The sequence below is a fragment of the Schistocerca gregaria genome, chromosome 5, assembly GCF_023897955.1.
Source record: "Schistocerca gregaria isolate iqSchGreg1 chromosome 5, iqSchGreg1.2, whole genome shotgun sequence".
Lineage (NCBI taxonomy): Eukaryota > Metazoa > Arthropoda > Insecta > Orthoptera > Acrididae > Schistocerca > Schistocerca gregaria.
Window position 1 is genome coordinate 316,127,390 of NC_064924.1, and position 20,606 is coordinate 316,147,995.

Genomic DNA, 20,606 nt, shown 5'->3' on the forward strand with positions numbered 1-20,606 from the left:
GTGTGAACCCGGCTTAACAGGTAAATCCAAAATACTGAATAGTGCATCGATACTGGGGGATTAAAGCGTTGTCACAGAGTTACAGCGGTTTTAGCGTCGTTCTCATGGCTAAAAGTGGTGCCACAATAATTGGGGCTTCGGTGGTGTCACTCTATGGTGGCCTAGTGGCGTTACTTTTGTTGCACGAGGAAACTCTTTCTATTCGTGACGTCATGCATGAATCGATCTCATGTGTCTGAGAATTTTCAAAGATGTAAAATTCTTTCGCTCTTTGAGAATTTCACGCCATATGTATTAGTAACTCTGCCGTAGGTGTAATGGGATATCTCTACCGTTGAGTAACGTTGTCTGTCGTGAATCGTGTGATACTGTGGAGTGTGGTGGAGAGTGTGTTTAACGTGGACGAAAATGTTTACAGAAGAACAGAAGATATTTTACGGAATATTGACGTTTATGATCGTAGAGTTCTTGTGGGAATTGTACCTGTCTATAAGGCAGCACCATGTGTACGAACATGCTGTGAGAGTTCCAAATGAATTAAAAGACATATTGACACATGAAACGTACGAAAAGGCAAGGATTTATGGGTTGGACAGATGCACATTTAGCATTGTGAAGGACATATTCGGTATGGTATTATCTGTTGCAATTATGTTGTTCGATGGAATACCTTACTTTTGGGATTTGTCGGAAAGAATTATATCCGCTTTTGGTTACAGTTCTCATAATGAAATTTTGCAAAGTGTAACTTTTGGGTTTATTTTGTATACTTTCAGTACAATAATTAATCTCCCTTTGGTTGTTTACAATACCTTCGTATTAGAAGAGAAGCATGGATTCAACAAACAAACGGTTGGGTTTTTTGTGAAAGACAAGTTGAAGAGTTTTGCAGTGTCTCAAGTTATATTTACACCACTTCTTGCAGCCATGGTTTACATTGTTCAGATAGGTGGTAAATACTTCTTTTTATATTTGTGGATGTTTTCTGTTGTAACGAGTGTGTTTCTGTTAACGATTTATCCGAACTATATAGCCCCGCTCTTTGATAAATATACGCCATTGCCTGATGGAGAACTTAAAACTAGAATAGAAAAACTGGCAGCAAGTATAGATTTTCCTTTGTATAAGTTGTACGTTGTGGAAGGTTCTAAACGATCAACTCACAGCAATGCCTATTTCTATGGGTTCTTCAAGAATAAAAGGATCGTACTTTTCGATACATTATTGAAGGATTACACTCCTGAAAACAAGTCAGCAGGAGAAGACAAATCTGAAGAACAAGAAAAATCGCCTACTGGAGAAAAGAAGGGATGCGACAACGATGAAGTTCTAGCTGTTTTGGGGCATGAACTTGGACACTGGAAACTGAACCACATACTGAAGAACTTTGTCATAGCACAACTGAACCTACTTTTCATGTTTCTTGTATTTGGACTAATGTTTAAGTATGATCCCATGTACCGTGCATTCGGGTTCTCGACTGAACGCCCTGTTATTATTGGGCTCATGATAGTATTTCAGTACATATTTTCCCCTTATAATGCCATTCTGGGGTTCCTGTTGACTATGTTAAGTCGAAAATTTGAATTTCAAGCAGATGCCTTTGCCAAGTCTTTGGGGAAAGCGAAGGAACTGCAACGCGCGTTAATTAAGTTGAATCAAGATAATTTAAGTTTCCCTGTTTATGACTGGTTGTTTTCCATGTGGCATCATTCTCATCCACCTCTTCTGGAAAGACTGAGAGCTATTGAATATAATAAGACTGATTAACCAAAGTGCTTGATTGCTGATGTGTAACCTTTCAAGAATATACTTCAGTGTCCAGAGAAAGCTGGAAGTGTCATGACTGATAGGAAATTTTTTTCGTAAGAGGACCATTTGTGTCCAGAGATGGTGTATTTGTTTTATACAGCTATTAAGACTGTGTGTGGCATTACGCTGCTTTGTGTTTATTGAAATGAATGCAGAGCTGTAATACAGTGAAGTCAAATGTTATCATTATTGTGTAATGTCACTTGTGGTATTTTTGTGGAGGCCACTGCACAAAGTCAGTTGCTTATGCAGTTTGTAGAATAACTTAATTATTGACCTTCAGTGACAGTGATATTCATGGCATTTATTTTAGTATATGTTGGAACACTACCAGAAAAGAAACCAGTGTACACTGTAGGCCTTTGTAAGATGCAACATTCCAGAATCAAAATTGCAGATGTACTAAAATGCACTACTGTTAAAGTGTCTTATCTGTTAGATCAACTTTAGGCAACCAAGATAGCTTCTTTTTACTACTTCTTTGTCTTTGTAAGACATATTTAAGTTCTGAAAATGTCATGAAAAATGTGTGTGTGTGTGTGTGTGTGTGTGTGTGTGTGTGTGTGTGTGCGTGTGTGTTTTCACTATTGTTTTCTACCATTATTGCCAATTTGTATTGTCATTTTATGCAAAAATATTCTTTTGTGGTGTTCTTAATGAATGACTTTGGAATGAATTTAGGGATTTGTATTGTAATAACCTCTCTCCTAATCTGATGACATAATTGATAGGCCTAATCGTAGTGCACAAAAAGTCTAAAATTGTTTTGCAGCCATGAAGAGCAAGTTGAATACAGCTATAGAAATAAAAATGTGTCCTTTATAAACAAAGCTCTACATACTTGGTTTGACAGTCTTAACAATGAAGTATAATTTATTCATTTCGTGAAATACAGATGATAGTGATTCAAATGCAGTACAGGAGACACATCAAAACATCATTATTACAACTTCACTAATATAAAACTAGAGATCATAATGTTGAACAGTATTTAGACATTAAATTAACTCTTTTTGTTAGATATTCAAACATATATACATACATACATAACAAAACAGTTGATAAACTATATGCTGTTCAGAGTAAGTGAATACAGCTTAAGCTCATTAAAAGGTGAGTGTAAACATCTAAGATAATGTTCAAAGTTGCAGCTTCTGTTTCGTATATATTTATATACAATGACTGTTAAGAATCATTGTAGATGTGACACAGTCAAAGGCTTGATCTTAAAAAAAATGTTTTTGTGTAGGACTATGCTAAAACTGCACACATACGGTGTGTTTGAAAGATTACTAGAAAATTAAAGAAAGAAAGAGCTCTCAAAGCAAAATATATATGTATAAACAGCTTTCTAAAGCAGGTCAAAAACTTAATATTGTGTAACAGCATCTGTTCCACTAAACAGCTTAAAACTACATGTAGTAACTTTTTACTCTTCTCTTTGTAACTCATTATCACTGTCATCCACAGTAACTGCATCACAAGATTTTGTAGTGTTTCATTCCATGGTGTGTCATTTTCCTTGTCATGTCTCACCACCAGTTATCACAGGTATGTGGAAATTTTCTTTAAGCTAGTTATTAATGTAATCCAACTCTTCAAGAAAAGAACTTGTCTTCACTTTAACACAGTGACGTCATCCTTTATGTTGCAGTTTTGTGAATATCAGAGTACCCATAGATCACAGGCTACACCACAGATAAAATTATTACCACAAATTTTTTATTCACATTTGCTTTGCTTGTCATGCTCCAATGCAACAGAGATTGCATTGCTATCGAGTAGTCAGTCACTGCAGTCTTGGTTGGGGGGGGGGGGGGGGGAGGGAGGAGAGAGACAGTGGTGGTGATAATACTTGAACTGCGGGAGAGATAACTACTAACTTCTGTGTGTGAGTTTAAATCTTAGAAAGTTGAGGCAGGATAGATAATTCACTGCTGCTCTAATTACAACTTTACACAATCCAACTAATCACGGCTTAATATTCAGTGTTCTTGTTTCACCAGACAAACTGCAGTAATCTGAAAGTATCATGGTCAAACATATACTTTATGTGCAGTCTATGTTGACATTCAGCCCAGGAGATACTGAGAGCGACCATAAGGGATTTTTCCAATTCTCTCTCTCTCCCAGACTCCCCTAGGCAGTGTCTTGCTATCACACTAAAACACAATAAATGTGAGCAAATGCTGGGTAGGGGTTGGCCATTTCTTTTGTGTTAACAATTTTTCATCTTCATAAATAAAGCAGTGTGGGTAGATCTTTTAATACTGGCTATTCACCAGTCTTCTTTTATGCTCCTATTTAACAGTTTACACAGCCAGCTTCATTGAGTTGCAGCTAGTACAGTCCCAGTGTAGATTATTTATAGACACATTTTTTACAAGGAGTATTGTTGATTTGATGATGCAGTCATTTTCAGTTGTCAGAAAGTTATTTTTTTAAGTATGTAATGTTTTATTTGTAACTTAACATAAGCAAATGTAACTTAGTTGTCGGACATAAAGTGCAGATTGTTTTGTTGCTCCAACTGTCAGATGAACTCCTTTCTGGTATTTAGTATGCTAAACTAGGCCTGTTTATTTTTTTCATTCTCATGGGAAAGTTAAGCACCAGGATTTATATATGGAATGTTATAAGTTCACTACAGTTTGTCAGCAGCCTTATTTTTGAAGGATTTCTTTTATATGCAAATGTCTTCTGTTAATTAGAATTGTTTTCCGACTTTGTTGCAAATGAAGGAAAAATTTTCTTTTCGAGAACTCTCATGTTTTTTTATGTCTGTAGCAACAAATAAATCATTGGGTTGAAATTTATCTAACCTAAAGCAAAATATTATGTAGATTGAGCCAGGAAATAATTTTCAGTACTATTTGTGTAAAATTGTTGACATGATTCCTTATGTGCCTTTGCAGTATGTCCTTAATGTTATGGTAGTTGATTTATAAAATTATACCTTTTCTCACAGATTTTGTATTTACAGTGACCATTTTAGTGATAGCCTTTTGTTTGTATTTACATTTGATTTAAACTAAATATGTGGTCACATACAGAAGCGTAATTATTTATTTAGTAATACATCTTTGGTGTAGTACGTTTTATCAGGCAAAAGTTTTAATTTTTTTTACAAATTTGTTTTCATTCTCTATCAGATTTTTGTAGTTTCAGAATTTGCTTATTTGTGGCAAAGGTAAGAATATTAAAGATCATCTTTATTACTAGTCTTTATTTACTGATTTTTCTGCTTCCAAATTGAGAGTGCTTTGTAATCAGTTGGGAGGTTTTTGTTTCAGTGAATAATATATAAATATCACTGCCCCCAAAAAATTATTACTTTACAGAATGAAACTTTGCGAAAGACACTAATTTCTCACTGTTGGAATTGACAGTATTTTGTCTATATTTTAGAAAAAATTTCTAGAATCACACATTTCAAAATGTGTGCTTTTCAATTAATAATGTTTACATCTTCCCTTTGCCATTTGGTTTATTGTCGTTGACAGTTGTATACTGCTTTGTATGGAACTGTTTGTGTGGTTTGTTTTCTAATTTAAGTATTAGTTGGCATAAAAATCACTGTTTTAATGAAAATTTTCATTATTGCTTCTGTTAGTGTTACTGATTGACTTAATACCTCACCAGTGATGAGCATTATTTTCACAGTAGCTTAGTAAATAAACTGAAAGGTGAGTGCTATATAGGATGTACAAGGATTGGTCTAGCATTGAACACAGTCGCACACAGCTTAAAGTCAGTTTATAATTCAATATGGTGCTAAGCAATATACTCCGCTTTGTTTTAGTTAGGATTTATACCATGTAGGAGTTGCACAATTGTGTTCGCCAGAGATCCGTCTATTATGTAATACAGCTTGTCAGAATTTGTTGTTCAGTTTAGTTATCTATTAGGGAGGATCCAAAATTATCTGCACTTCTCAGTCTGCAGTTCATTTGCAGACTAATGTTGGTTTGAGATGTACTTATTTTGGGATGTATTCAGCTTCCTTTTCAGTGCATGTGGTTTAGTGGTTCAAAAGCTTCTGTAGTCCTGCCAAGAGGAAGGTTTTCAATCGGTCATGAAGCCGCTGTGGCCGCTGAGGAAAATCAGTGACTTTGTGATGCATACGTGAGTGATTCAAACAATTGAAATAGAGAGTAACATTTGGGCTGTAGTGAGGGTGCTCAAAATCCAATTTCTTGAAGATGTGATGAGTCATTTGCAGGCAGACATTATTGTCCAACAGCAGCACTCTATGACAACAGACCTCATTTGCTGCAGATTGTTGGCTTTAGCTTGTTTTACAATAATTCACAGTAAGACCCTTTATTGATGATTGTTTCCTTTGCCATGTAATCTTCCAGTACAGGTCCATTTGTATCCCTGGAAATGGTTAGCACAACCTCCTCCTCCCCCCCCCCCCCCCCCCCCCCACACACACACACACACACCTCCACCCATGGCACTGTCACAAATTGTTGTGGTGATCAGGGGCATTCACACACTATAATGTTGGCATTTTGATTCAGGCTCATAGTGTTCAGTGCATGTTTCAATCGTCAGTGGTGGCATTTCTGGCCAGAAATGAGTTCCTTCCCTGTTGAAACAATCAAGTATGTGTGCAGATGACAAACACATTTGACTGTAAGTTCTTCTGTAAACTGTCTTGGTACCCATTTTTCAGAAACTTCATGGAAGCAGAGTTCATCCTCCGTGAATTGATATGTAGTACCATCTTGATTTCGAAAGCAGGTAATACCATATCTTGCTTATCTGCTAAAGCTTTCTCTTGAGTTGCTGCATTTTTATGGCTATGCTGGATGTTGATGGGCATCCTGCTCCCTCTTATATGCCATATTTGTTTGGCTGTTTCCAAACACCTTGATCCACAAATAGTTTTATGTCACCATATTGTGCTGAAAGTTACTATGTATTTCAGCTCCTTTGCCTCTTTCAACCAGAGAAATTGAATCCTCCTCAGTGCAAAATACCGGAGCAGTTTATTGGCCACTTTTCCCTTCCATACAGTGTTACACTTCTGACAAATACCTTCAGAAGAGACTTCCTAGCACACAATTTTATATTCATTGCTTACAAATGTCCCTTTTCTAGAAACATTCCACAGTGTGCATTTGATATTCTCACTGCTTCAACCACTGTGATCTATTTTGCTGCCTGAACAGCAAAACTCATCTACTACTTCTACCTCATTTGCAAGCTTAATTCCCTCAGAAACATGATTACCCTTGTTTCACTTCCTTTGATATTCATTGTATAACCTCTTTTAAAGAAACAGTCAATTCTATTCAGCTGCTCTTCCTAGTCCTTTGCTGACTGACAGAATTATATGGTCATCAGTTACCTCAAGAGTTTTTATTTCTTCTCATTGACTTGAAATTTTCTTTGCAAATTTCTCCTTGGTTTTCTTACTGTTTGCTAAGTGTTCAAATTGAGTAACATTGGGGATAGGTTACAACCTTGTCTCACTCTTTTCTGAAACACTGCTTCCCTTCCATGTCTTTCAACTGATGTAACTGATGTCTGGTTTCCTTACAAGTTTCTGATAATCTTTTCCTCCCTATATTTTGTCCTACAGAATTACGAAGAGTGTATTCAAGTGAATATTGTCGAAAGCTTTGTCTGAACTTACAAATGCTGTAATGTATTTTCAAAAATATGTTGTAGGATTAGTATATCTCATGTGTTCTTACATGTCTGTAGAACTCAAAAGAATCCTTGAGGTTGGTTTCTATTGTTCTGACCATTCTTCTGTATGTATCTTGCAAAAAGAACACTGCACACAGCTGTTGATACCATACAGCCCTGTACTGTGTTCTTTGTGAAAGATGTATTATTACCACAGCTGCAGATGCCTGAAGCACAGAGTTGTTTGTTTGTAATTATAATTTGTCAGTAGTTTACTGCTAGTTTAATAACTGATGGTTTTGTAATATTCACACCTATCAACACCTGCCTTCTAAGGTGTAAAAATTAGAAAATCTGAGTGCAGTTTACTTGATTCACATAACTTTTCTACAAATTCAGGCATGGTATGGTTGTTGGAGGCTCTTGATAATTCTGTAGACTGTCATCTGCTCCAGGTGCTTTGTTTCGAATAAGGTCGATCAGTGCTCTGTAAATTCTCTCGCAGCATCTCTCATTTCCTCTTTATCCATTTCCTCTTACCTTCTATTATACTGTCTTTAAGTTTGTTTCCATTATGTAGTATCTATATATTTGTATCATCTTGCAGCATCTCATTCTGTTCTTGGTATAGCTTGCTATCTGAGTTCTTAATGTTCACACAACTAATTTTTCCTACTGGTGCCATCAAACTTTCCCACAATCATACTGTTATAACTTTGCATTTCTCTTCTAGCCTTTGCTGCTTTCCCATTTTTCCAGTTGTCGGTCTCATTTTTTTTTTGACATATGTGTTCCGTACTTCCAGTTTCATTCGGAACATTTTCATATTTTTCCCCTTTTCTCAGTTAAATTTATTTATTATTGTATTTTATCCAAAGATTTGTAATGAACTTTGTCTTTTTGATTATTTGATCTGCAGCCTTTACTATTTCATCTCTCAAAGGTACCCCCTGCCACACACTTAATTAGTTCCCACTAAATCTAATTTCAACCTGTTGATTTCTCCTTTTCAGTTCTACCTACCTATGAAATTAGGGGCATCGATGCCCCGTTTCACTACAGGATATCTTATCCAACAAGATATCATCATCGTTAAACAATACAGTAGAGCTGCATATCCTGGGGAAATAAGATGCCTGTAGTTTCCCCTTGCATTCTGTCACTCACAGAACCAACATAACATGTCCATGTGGCTAATGTTACAAGGCAAGATCAGTTAATTATTTTCCCTGTATTTGCTGACTGTCTTAAGGAGGTATATATTAGCCTCGTCTTTCTTAGTAAATTGTCTTTAATTGTAGTTTTATATGGCAATATGCAGATGACAGTGCCACTTCTGAAATACTTAGTTTTCATTTTTGTTGTCATACTTTTAAAAAATGAGTAGTGTAAGGATTTGTAGATATGAATAAACACTTAATTTTTCTCCAAAAATTCCGGACACCTTCATCAAAACTACATTTTATGTTCAGGCTGTTGCACTGAAATAACTAAGGTGACATCAGTAAAGACTCAACTCGCATTACTGTGAAATGCTTCATAAGTTTTTAATTTTTACAAATTACAAATGTGCCAGTAGGATGAAATTTTATTTTGAAGTGCTCGATAAGAGACTGTCTAATATGTGGTTGATAGTGTTTCACCTGAAGCTTATCTTTGTTGTCAGTAGATTTTGCAACTTTTACCTGAATTTATCTTCTGTTGTGGTGGTTATGCATTGTCCACATAACCATAGGTGATGAGTTAATTTGCAATTGAGACGTCAGGCCACAGTTTTTGTTAAATTCCAACTCTTGTATGGTCAGTTGCTGAGTTTCCACAAACATTTCCAGTACATACGTCTTGAATGTTATGTGGCATCGAGATCAGGCTGGATAGGCATGTAAAAGATTTTATTCACTGCTTTGCACAGCCTTCCCTGTGACGGATGATAGCTTACCAGCCCATATTTATCCAAGTTTATTTAAAACAAGTTGTGATCTAATATTCCAGCCTTCAGTAATTCAGCATATGCGCTCCTGGATTATATGTTGGCATGTAAATCATTCACCCTAACCCATTGTATGGTACAACATAATGAAAAAATGCATGTGTCCACACCAACACACACTATTAGATATTTATTTACACATGAAGGCAAAAAAATGTTTTTGTGCATCACCAAACAAAAACTGATCTTGTTTGTTGGGCAAAAAAGTAGACCACAATTCAGACAAGGAAACATACTTAACCTGAGTATTTTATAGTAATCAGTTGTGGAAGATGTAACAGTTTTATCAGAAGAATGATACGAAAAGAAACTTGCTGGGACATTTTGTCCAAATGGTTTGATGAAAATATGTTGCCAATTGCCTCATATCATATCCACAATTAGTGATACATTTTCAAAGTATTGGTGCTGTGCTGTCAGACCCTGTCACTTGTAGGCTGAGTACCAGAACTGTTTGAAGAACCTGTAGGCTCAGTATCAACTGCAGAATCTTCACATTCGTCAGAAATCAATAATTCCATTGTTACAGTTGGGACAGATCAGAAACAGTAAAGCCTTAGTATTTTTATGTAATTGTCAAATTTATAAATATTAAATTATATGACTTTATATAGTATCCAGCAGCACTTCTCTCCTACACAGTTTTCTAACTATTTCTATTAAAATTAAATAGTTAAAGAAAATAATACATGTATACTACGGTCGGGACTCTGATAAAAACAAACCATCCCTGTGTTAAGTAAAAGGTGAGAACTCTGTGAGTTGTGAATAGTTTATTGATAATTATAGTTTTGAAATTGTTTGTATGTGAATAAAGATTACACTTCAGCAGTTGAAACATTTTTGCATTCTTTATATTTAAAATGTTTTGTTGTAATATCTGTTACAGTTAGGACAGTACAGTGTTGCGGTTGGGACCACAATGAAAAATGTTAGTTTTACTTTAGAACTGAAAACAATAATATATACAAAGATACTTAATACCATAAATAAAGTTGAACATCATCTTGCATATAAAACATTTTCAAATATTAAACACGATGTATCAGGTCTATGATTAAACAAAACATTTAAATTTTCCTCCATTGTTTGCAATGACAGGTGGTTAACCACTTTTAGAAATACAGACTCTGGCTCAAAAGAATCATCTGTGGTATCTGGTCAGACCCACATTTTCCCACTTGGAATGTGTACTGTACATGACACTCCACTCAAGTTTTTTCTAATCCAAGCGCATAATGATCTAGTCCTTGATTTTTGAAAAACTGTATTAAGATGAACAATCACTAAAAGTCTCCAGGTTTTATATTCTGTGAGATAATATTGACTTCTTCATGTGCAATTTTATCGTTGCTATGGTATATTCTGATATTTTCACTAAAATTTGAGTCGCTGATCTGCCTTATGTTAAACAACACTTTTCATTATTACATTTAATACAATTTGCTCTCTGTAAATGTGGAAGTGATCAAATCTGTTCCCATCTCTTTTGTAGGCGTTTCTTACAATTATCTCCACAGAATCACTGTATACCATGATTGGCTCTATACTTCTAAGCACTTTCTGGGTGCACTTAAAAACACTTTGAAGGGAGCTGACAATAGATTTTCGACTTACTACAGCCATCCAGACACTGCACTTATTTTTTCTTCCAACACCATCAATAGCCCCTTTCTCATGGCTGGAAGAAAAAAAGTGCCATAATTCTGCGATGTCAAAATATTCTTCAAAAAGTAACAACTTAGATCAAGTAAATCTGTTCTTCAAGTGAAAATTTTCACTTTCTCAAGACAAGGATACTCTTGTATTTTAAGGAAGAAAGAATTACATGTAGATGTACCCAAACTGCTACTGTATCATGTTCCAAATCATCAAATATAACAGCATAATTTCTTATGCTGTTATTCAGGAGCCAAGCAATGACAGTGAAAACAGTAAATTGGTCACAGGACCAGTGAGCTGTGACAGTGACAAATCAGTGAATAATTTTCAGAAGTTCACTTGGAAGACTACTTCATTATGCATCAAGTATAAACCTTGTGACTTTTTGACAAAAACATGTCTTGTAATGAAAGGAAGTTGTTTCAAGACTTGTACCACTAGCTTCCACATATTGGTGGATTTTTCAGTCACAGCAAGATAACCTGTATCATTTGCTTCCCACTGCCTAAAGTTGCAGGCTTTTCCAAGTCGTTTTCTTCAAAAAAAAATTTTGAAACACACTTGTATCACAATACTGTCAATAATTGTTAATACAGTCTCTACTTCCTGGGTGACGTGTTACAACACTAACAAGTTCATTGCAGCTTCTTGGGATTTTTTTTAATGCACCTGCTAGAAAGCATGTTTGCAGGGCCAGTAACTCTCCTTGACTGAACACACATCTCGTTTTCCTGGTTCTTGACAACTGATGTCATCTCTTTGATAGAAATTTATCACTTGCTCATCTATTTCTTTGGAACTTGATATCACATTTACTTTTCTTTAAAAGTTTCTTTGCATGAGGCACCATTTCAAAAATAAACTGTCTACAGAGCGCCTTGTACTACGGCTCTTAGGTAAAGTCCTCTAGACTTTTTTAATAGCTTTGCCTAATGATTGTTGACATGAGTAAACTTCATTAGGAAATTCATTATCATTTGTTTTAATCAGAGATTGTTTCTTTATTTCGCAATATTTAGGTTTACTTTCCCTTTTATATAATTTTAATTTTTCCTTTGCCTGTTTGTTTTATGGGGTGTTCTTACCAAGATTAATTTTCTGTTGCTTTCTTCTTTTGGCATTTCTCTTTTTCCTCCTTTAGATATTGTTGATCCCTTTCAGGATCTTGTTTCAGTTGCTGTCAGTACGCAGCCACATGAGATCATTTACTTTCGATTAAATTTGAAAAGATCATTATTTTATTGACATCTATTACTAATATTATTAAAATGAATTGTTATGTATTTAATTTTAGCAAAGAAGAAACCAAACACAATGATGATAAAATAATTCTTGTGGATTATTAGTCAGTGCCGTTTGCTGTGTTACTGTTTCGACAAAATTTTCAACAGTCTTAATATTAGAAACCTTAAAAATGTTCTTCCCATAGTACAGTTTGTCCAGGTGTTAACTAAGAAAATTTAGACTTGGGAAACATTGATCAATAACGGCTTCATAACAAAAATTTTCGTTTTATTTTGTTGCAGTCAGAACAAAACAGTGATGCAATAGAAAAACTGAATAAAAAAATTGCCTTTCATTTCAAATTAATATCCAAATGCTTCATTTCCTTCCTAACAATTCCAGCATAAAAAGGGGGGGGGGGGGTTGGAAGAATCATCTGATCTTTAAACAGCTGCTGCTTAAAATACAAGATACTAAGTATGCAAGTTTGCCATAGCAATAAAAGATATCCCTAGTTTCAAACTAAATTTCTCATTTTTTTAAAACTCAAATAAGAAATTGATTACAGGCATAAATAATTCCATGATTTAGCTTTAATTTGATATATAACACATACTGTTTCTGTAAAATTTATAAAACAGAGTGTGAGACTGACTTTTCATAGTATGGCTGAAATGCCACTGAAAGGTAATTCCCGAATTCAGCTTCCAATGTGTACCGTATGAATTGAATCACAGAGGTAAATATATGTATCTCCTGCATCTGTATCATCCACAACATATAGAGGTGTGTGCAGGAACAGGGTGTTTGCAGGATCACTGTCTAGCCATTTCAGTGCAAAAGATTTGATGCTAATGCAATCCACTGTTGACAAAAAAAAGCCATAAAAAAGGAAGAACACTTACTTTCTGCTGTGGCATATTTCAGAAATAAACACAAGAGCAAAATAATTTGCTCAGCCCATGCCATCAGATAAAAGTAAATGACACAGTTTGGCACACTACTTGCTCCAACATAGAAGTTGCTGTTACTAGAATATAATATTTCAATTGTTCCTGGCTATATATTATGCACTGTGATATTCACTGAAAATTTCAGTTGCCAAAACAATTACATGAAAGCAATGACAAGGCATATTGCTGCTCAGTCACAAAAGCCAACAGTCTTGAAAAGCAGAATGGCACTAATATGGTGCTTGAAACTCTGTTTGTTTCAATCCTGTCAATTGGGATTTCAAAACCCTGCTGATACATTCCAAACAAGACAAGAAGGCAACAAAACAAAGGGAAAAAATTTTGTAACATAAGCAGCACACTTGCTTGCAAACTAAAAAAGGCACTCCAGGCATCTGAGTGTTGGTATTATATTGTAACCTCACCAGTCCCTTTGATTGTCTAAAGCACAAAATTTGCTGTGCTAGATTAATGTGGTATAGCATTTGACATCCCTCTTGCATGGGGAAGAGTCTTACCTTCATTGCACATCTTCTAATAGGCAGACTATGATGCAGACATGAAACTAAGTTCAGAAGGGGGGGACGTAATAGATGAAGTGCTGTTATTCCTAACACACATAACTGATCTTCCAACGACTTTAGGGGATGGATTGACAACTGTAATGCAAACACAAGCATATTAATCAAGAGTCCAAATTCAACCTTTTCAGACCCATTCAGATATAACTCAACAGGTCTACAAGTGGTTTGCACCTAACAGGTTAAGTTAATATTATTATACCATTTCAAATTAGTAATGACAACCTGTTATTCCCAGTATTAGTTACTAAAGTAAGTCACCATGTGAAGTTCGTGGGATGGGTTCAATTGGATAACAAATTAAAGTGGGGTCATCACATAGATAAACAAGGCAAGAATCTCAGTCCAGCAATTTTGCCTTTTAGAAGCATTGCCAATCACGTTGGCTTTGTCTTGCAGATCCATATTCCATGCATTAAGGTAAATGAAGTGTTTTTCAGCACAAGTGAACAGTAAGAAAATTGTGTGAAGCAGATAACATACTGACTTCCCAGTAAATTTACTCCTTAATGATTTATTGTTGACAACAATAATAATCAGTGAACTGTGAATAATTTCTATATAGGCCATGCCTCATAGTCTGGGGTTCAGAATGGAGTTATGCCGTCTGATGGGAAAATATTCAATGAGTTCCCATCCAACATAAAGCAAGAACACCCCAGTCCTTTAAAAAAAATTAAAAATCTACCTCATTAGCCACTCTGGAACTGAAAAGTTATGTTCGCTGCAAGGCATATAGCAGTGTTTGTTGTAAAACTGCATGATGGATAGAAATGTACTGTAAATAGTATTCATTTTTACAGATGTAGGTAAATATTTTCTTTGAAAAATGCTACTGTGATACCAGATAAATAGCAACTACGTAGTATAATTGAGGAGGCAGCAGCTTTGTCTCTGATTTGATTGTTTAAATTTAGTTGGTGTAAGCATGATGGTTTATTTTTAACACAGTGTATAGGTTAATATTCTGTTATTTCCTGTTTTTAATGTATTCATTGACTCATTCCACACCCTGAGAGTTTCTTCTTCTTGATGGGATCTACGGAATGCAATGAAAGACGCGACAGGAAGTGCTTTGTGGTTAGTTTTTGCACTACAATAGCAATATATCAGTGCCATCTGCTGAGAAGCAGGAAAACCGTGCTGTTTCTGTCAAGAAACTTTCACAGTGATGTGCTGCAGCCATAAGTATATCTTACCATAAATCAAGGAGATAATGCTCATTATACAACCATTGAAAAATTGACAATGAAGCTGTGAAAGGTTAAGCTTTATTTAGACATGTATCCATCTTTATTGTGCCTTATTTCACTTATAACAATGTCCCTGTTCTAAGCTTCCGTGTTGTGATTTTTCCATGAGTTACTTTCAGTAAATTTTACAATATTATTAAAGTATGTTATTGAGTAAGCAATAATAGAGCATGCATTGAAATACACACATTGGACAATAACTTCAAATTGCCTACCCACATATAGTGTCACTATGCCAGTCCAAATAAAACATCTTTTAATGACGAAGAAGAATGTCATATCTCCCATTAAGTTGGAAATATCAGTGTATGCAGTACTCCTAGTTGCGCCCAGGGAGCGGTCTAGATGCTCAAGTGTCATCTAGATGCTCAAGTGTCATTGGAGTCTGGAGAAGGTCGCTCTAATCAGCTGATCTGGAGATGCTAACTGGAAGTTTGAAAGAGTTTGACTTGAATAATAGTACACTACTGATAGCAAAATCCCATGGAGTGAGGCACGTGGTTTAGTATGACCTTGAGTAGATCCAGAGCAAATACTAAAAGTTCATTCCCCTGGCCTCCATATTCTTGAGGGGAAAAACCTTGTTTCACAACGCGCGTAGCATCTAGTGCAAATTAGTCTATCGATTATTCATATGACTTTGAAACGGTTTTTGAACATTTTTGGACACAATCTAAGTTGATCTCTAAATGAATCGTAAGTTGATTTGTGACTGCGTGCATAGTGTACATGACGAGATCTCTGTCAGGGGAATCTTCTGCGCATGTAGAAACAAAATATCCTACATACAAAAGGGGCTATACGAGATGAGCGGAGTAAGGCCGAACGGATGAATGCCAACTGCTGTCTGATTGTGTGGTTGATTGGGTTTTTGACCGACGAGCGTTGTTATAATTACTAGCGAAATCCATAGATTCAGAGTACCAGAATGGAAATAAAGAACTAATACGAATAACAAGTAAGAAAGATTACGTATTACCTTCTCGATGTATCCAAGAAAATGAAATTTTGAAAGAGAATTTTTGACCAGATCGCTATACTAGTAAGGGCCAGTTGTGCAGTCCCCGGCTGCTAGCACCCGCTTTAAGTTATATTCTGGAAGTAGCGCCGAAAGCGCGTTGTACGAACATGTAACGCATAACGGGAGAATAATCACAGGATAACTAAACCGGTGATTCTGGTAGTCAGTGGATTTAACTGGCGAATAAGCTTTGACATTGACAGGAATAGTTACGGAAGTAGTGATAACAAGACTGTTTGTTAGAACGAGTAAGTAGAAGAAACGGGGACATCACACAAATTATGGAACAATATGACGATTCCAAATTTGTATAAAAATTACGTACTATTGCTTTTCGATCTCATGCTTGATAAACTGGAGCGTATGAATGAAGTGTGAAACTATTTCCTAACCTAAAGCTTTTTACTTCTAGTGGGCATTTGATATTGGTGCTTTGTGAATTATATTCTGTCGTTATAAAAACGACAGTTTGTGCCAAAACAGTCTCGTTTATTTGGTGTGTGTTACAATTGTTGCAGTATTAGACATGCCTATTTTGTTTTATCTAGCAGACAGTGAGAAAATACACGTAATCAGATCGAGAAACCGCAACAGTCTTGGGTCCTATTTGTATTATCAGCTTTTTCAGTATTAGACAACGACATTTCGATTTGACGAACTTTGATGAGGTAATAGATTCTTTCGCAGAAAGGAAAGCAAGCCATGTAAAGCTGTAGAGTTTAGAGAGAAAAAAAAATTCTAGTAGCTAAGGATTGAAGAAATGTGTTGTCTCATGTCTTTACTGGTTTTATGTATCCTATATTTAATTTTATGTCACACAAAGCAGCAAGTTGTTAGCTGATAGGGACTAAAGAGTGCATTTTTTTAAGTGCACATTTTCAACTTCTAGCAGCTATGGCATATTGCCATAATAAGGAACCAAACATGAAATAACACAGTACTGGTACTCCAAGAAAATTTACATTCCGAAAACTACATTGATAAAGCTGAATTTCAGGTCATCGCCTACTTCATTGGGAATCTGGACATACGAATGTGCACTATAAATGTGTGCATTTTAGTATGGGTCACGAAATTCCGATGCTCTTGGAGTATCCTCTGATGTCTTGTTTCTTTTGTGACATAATGAAGAACTTTTAACGTTTTACACGTACGAACATACGAGCCTCCCTACGACATCGTAGCTGCTCAAGCGCGGTATGCCTGTTATCTGCGCTCTCTGGCAACTGCTGAAACGAACCTCTTTCTAACAGGTCGCGGGAAAATATTCCGAATGGTGGTTTGGAAAGCGTTATTATCAAAGTAAATTTCCTTTTAGGCAAGTTACATTATGTGCGAGAAAGTATAATGAATTTCTTAAATCATAGTGTGTTTGACTCTCATTTGAAAATAAACTCTTTGACGAAGATGAAATTTCGAGCCCAGATGAGACAATTTATGTCGTTATTAAAAATTTTACTGGCACATTCGTGTTGATATATCTTAAACTGTAGCACGCGCGTAAAAGACCAACATTATATGTGAAAGCTTAGCTTCTCTTGCAGCGTATTAATCTTATATACCAATATTATATGTGAAAGCTTTGCTTTTCGTGTAGCAGCACTATTGCAAATGATGAGGCTACAAAATTTCTCGGCATCTGGATACGAAGAGACTTTAAATGGCTCAAACACATATAACAAATTAATGCCAAGCTGAGCACGGGCTGTTATCTTCTTAGGGTTCTAAAACGATGCATAAATGAAAAGGCACTATTGTGTGCCTATTATGCGTACTTCAATGCCCATCTCAAGTATGGACTCATATTCTGGGGAAATTCCCGAGCAGCTCAGGGGACTTTCAGAATACAAAAAAGAGCCATTCGGATTATGACAGGGAGTGGTGCTTGACAGTCCTGCAAACCAATATTTAAAGCACTGAATATACTGCCTCTACCGTGTATGTTTATTGTTGACACACTAATGTACGTAAAACAGTATATGATTAGAAATGACGATAATACTTTAAAAAACAAAGATATACATGATTATAATACTCGAATGAAATATAACTTGCATGTATCCTCAGCCAGTACCAGTTTGTATCAGAAAGGTACATGCTATCTGGGTATTAAACTCTATACTAGACTATCAAATAGCATAAAATGCTTACAAAATATTGGTGCTTTTGAAAGATCTGTTAGAGAATATCTACATTACCACTGTTTCTACTCAGTAAAGGAATACTTGGACCAGAATAACTGTTAAGAACTAAAGCTAATGTAATTTGCAACATTGTATCATTGTAAGAGCAACTATTGAAATCGGTAGCATGTTGAAAAATGATTATTTAAATATGTATCATTTTGAACTTAATAATAAGTCCAATATCATCCTGTACACTGTACTACATATGATAAAAGGACTCAATAAATAAATAAATAAATAAAAATAAATTTAAACTATTAACTTTTTCAGGTTGTGTGTTCGCACTACTTAACAGTGATGTTGCTATTGGCTGACTACATCATGTATCCTAAGCTCTGAATACCCACTGTCATCAACTGGCGAGATCAAGTGACATGAGCTATGACTGGCTTACAAAAGCGCATCAATCTCGATTTCAACGCTTCGGAAAGTAGCATGCGTTGTTTCTTTTTATGGAATTTGACTTTATACTTTTGTAATACGAAAATATACATCGTACATGTTGCTACACATTGAAGATCTTTCCAAAACATGTTTTTTCCCTTTGTCGTTTTCTAAAGCACTGGGAAATTATACGCCCGTATATAAAACCATAACCATTCAAAGTACTGTTAAGTTACACAGTTCTGAGAGAAACTATACTGTCAGTTAACAGGGAAAAAGTAGGTTTTCATCCGGGAGAAAATGTATTTTAAACTGGGAAATCGGTTTTTTTTTTTCCTTGTCCGCGTATACACTCTATATAAGCATGGTAGTGGTGCAACTCCTAGCAAAATTTAAAAAAAAGCCCCACCTTAATAAGCCTACCACCTATCAAGACTGGTCGTTGAACCTCTATAAAATACTGAAAAAATGCAGCATGGAACGATGTAACACGGATGGAAGCAGAATAAACACTCAGTGTTAAATGACAGGAAGCCCTCTCCTGCACACAGTTGGGATAAATATAAACTGGCGTACTGTCAACGGTACACAGTATCTGTGCACCAGACTTAACAAGTACAATAATACCAATGTAAAAAGGAATGGCTGCAAGTACAATTACTAATTGCGTAGAGTTACAGTCAAATGCAAGGTTATCAGCTAGTATTCTGGCCCCATTGTGTGTTTACTGTTTTGCAGATACTTGTATACTGTACAAAGTTGGCAGAAGATCCATTCATACAACTTCACAATCCAAGCTACTATTGTTTAGTTAAATTACAATTTCTACCTCTTTCAAGCAGAAGAGCAACAAAAAAAAAAAATTGTTAAGCTGTATGACCTATTACTTATTGAAAGATGTGAAACATATAATCTCATGCCAATGGAGCAATAGGCATGAAGAATGAGTTGGCCGTTAAATTGGTTACACAAACATGATGAACAATAAGCCTTGGGAAATGATGATAGAGGTGAACAAAATTGGTTTCCATTAAGGACATTACTGAGAAAAAAATGTTAATACAGGTTACATCATGGAGAGTTAAGTTGTGAGCATACAAATTACATTATGCAAAGTAGCTAGCATATAACATACAAGTAGTGCAAGTGTGACTGTGATGTTGACTGGTGTTCTGAGCATGATATGATTTAGCTAAATAGGACTTTACTAAACTAATATTGTAAAGACATCTTAGTTTACACAATACAGAGAACAGCATCATACTAAAGCAAATTGTTGGTTTATAATATGGATAAGAAACAGTCACATTGTATCAGTTGTGACAATTGGCTAGAATTGATTTTGGCTAGATTCTTGTTACAGACGAGCATTTTCATGTCCTAATGTGCTACGTTTATAAATATTAGACTAGAAATGACTGAAAGGGGACATTGTACAATTGTGCAGAGTCTACTGTAAAGAAAAATACTAATGTACTCTGAGACTTTTGTTGAGTATATCAAGGAGATTAGAGGTGCATGACACGATCACACACTAGGGGGTGGTTCACTACACTTAGGTCTTTGTGTCTTTTCACAATGTGTGGCAAGTCAGAGGGCTGTGCACTGCTGTATATGGTGTTGGAGTGAGGCTCATGTGTCCATTGCTGTTGCATTAGGAGCAAGGGGCTGGACAGCCTTTGACACATCCTAGGCCAGAACTAGCAGGGGCAATTGTGCAACTGTGTCCATCAGCCGTGGCATTGGAATGGATATCAAAATTATACTCTGCTCGCTGTCCTCTCAGTGTGTCGAGTCTCACTCAAACCAGCAACACAAATTGGGTTAACTCATCTGTACAGAGATTGAATTGCTGAGTACTGAGGAATAACATATGGAATGAAGCAGAGTAGGGTTC

At 35.7% G+C, this 20,606-nt stretch overlaps 1 protein-coding gene across 1 annotated transcript; it reads left to right on the plus strand.

The window, feature by feature from the left end:
- The first annotated feature begins 323 nt into the window (after window positions 1-323).
- Window positions 324-2,488, plus strand: LOC126272325 (CAAX prenyl protease 1 homolog). The gene has a single exon (XM_049975108.1). It carries the CDS (start codon window positions 409-411, stop codon window positions 1,768-1,770), a length of 1,362 nt encoding a protein of 453 aa, XP_049831065.1. The 5' UTR covers window positions 324-408; the 3' UTR covers window positions 1,771-2,488.
- Window positions 2,489-20,606: the final 18,118 nt, after the last annotated feature.

Excerpts from the sequence above, each read along its gene's own strand:
- LOC126272325 (XM_049975108.1), top strand. The coding sequence starts at position 409 with ATGTTTACAGAAGAACAGAAGATATTTTACGGAATATTGACGTTTATG.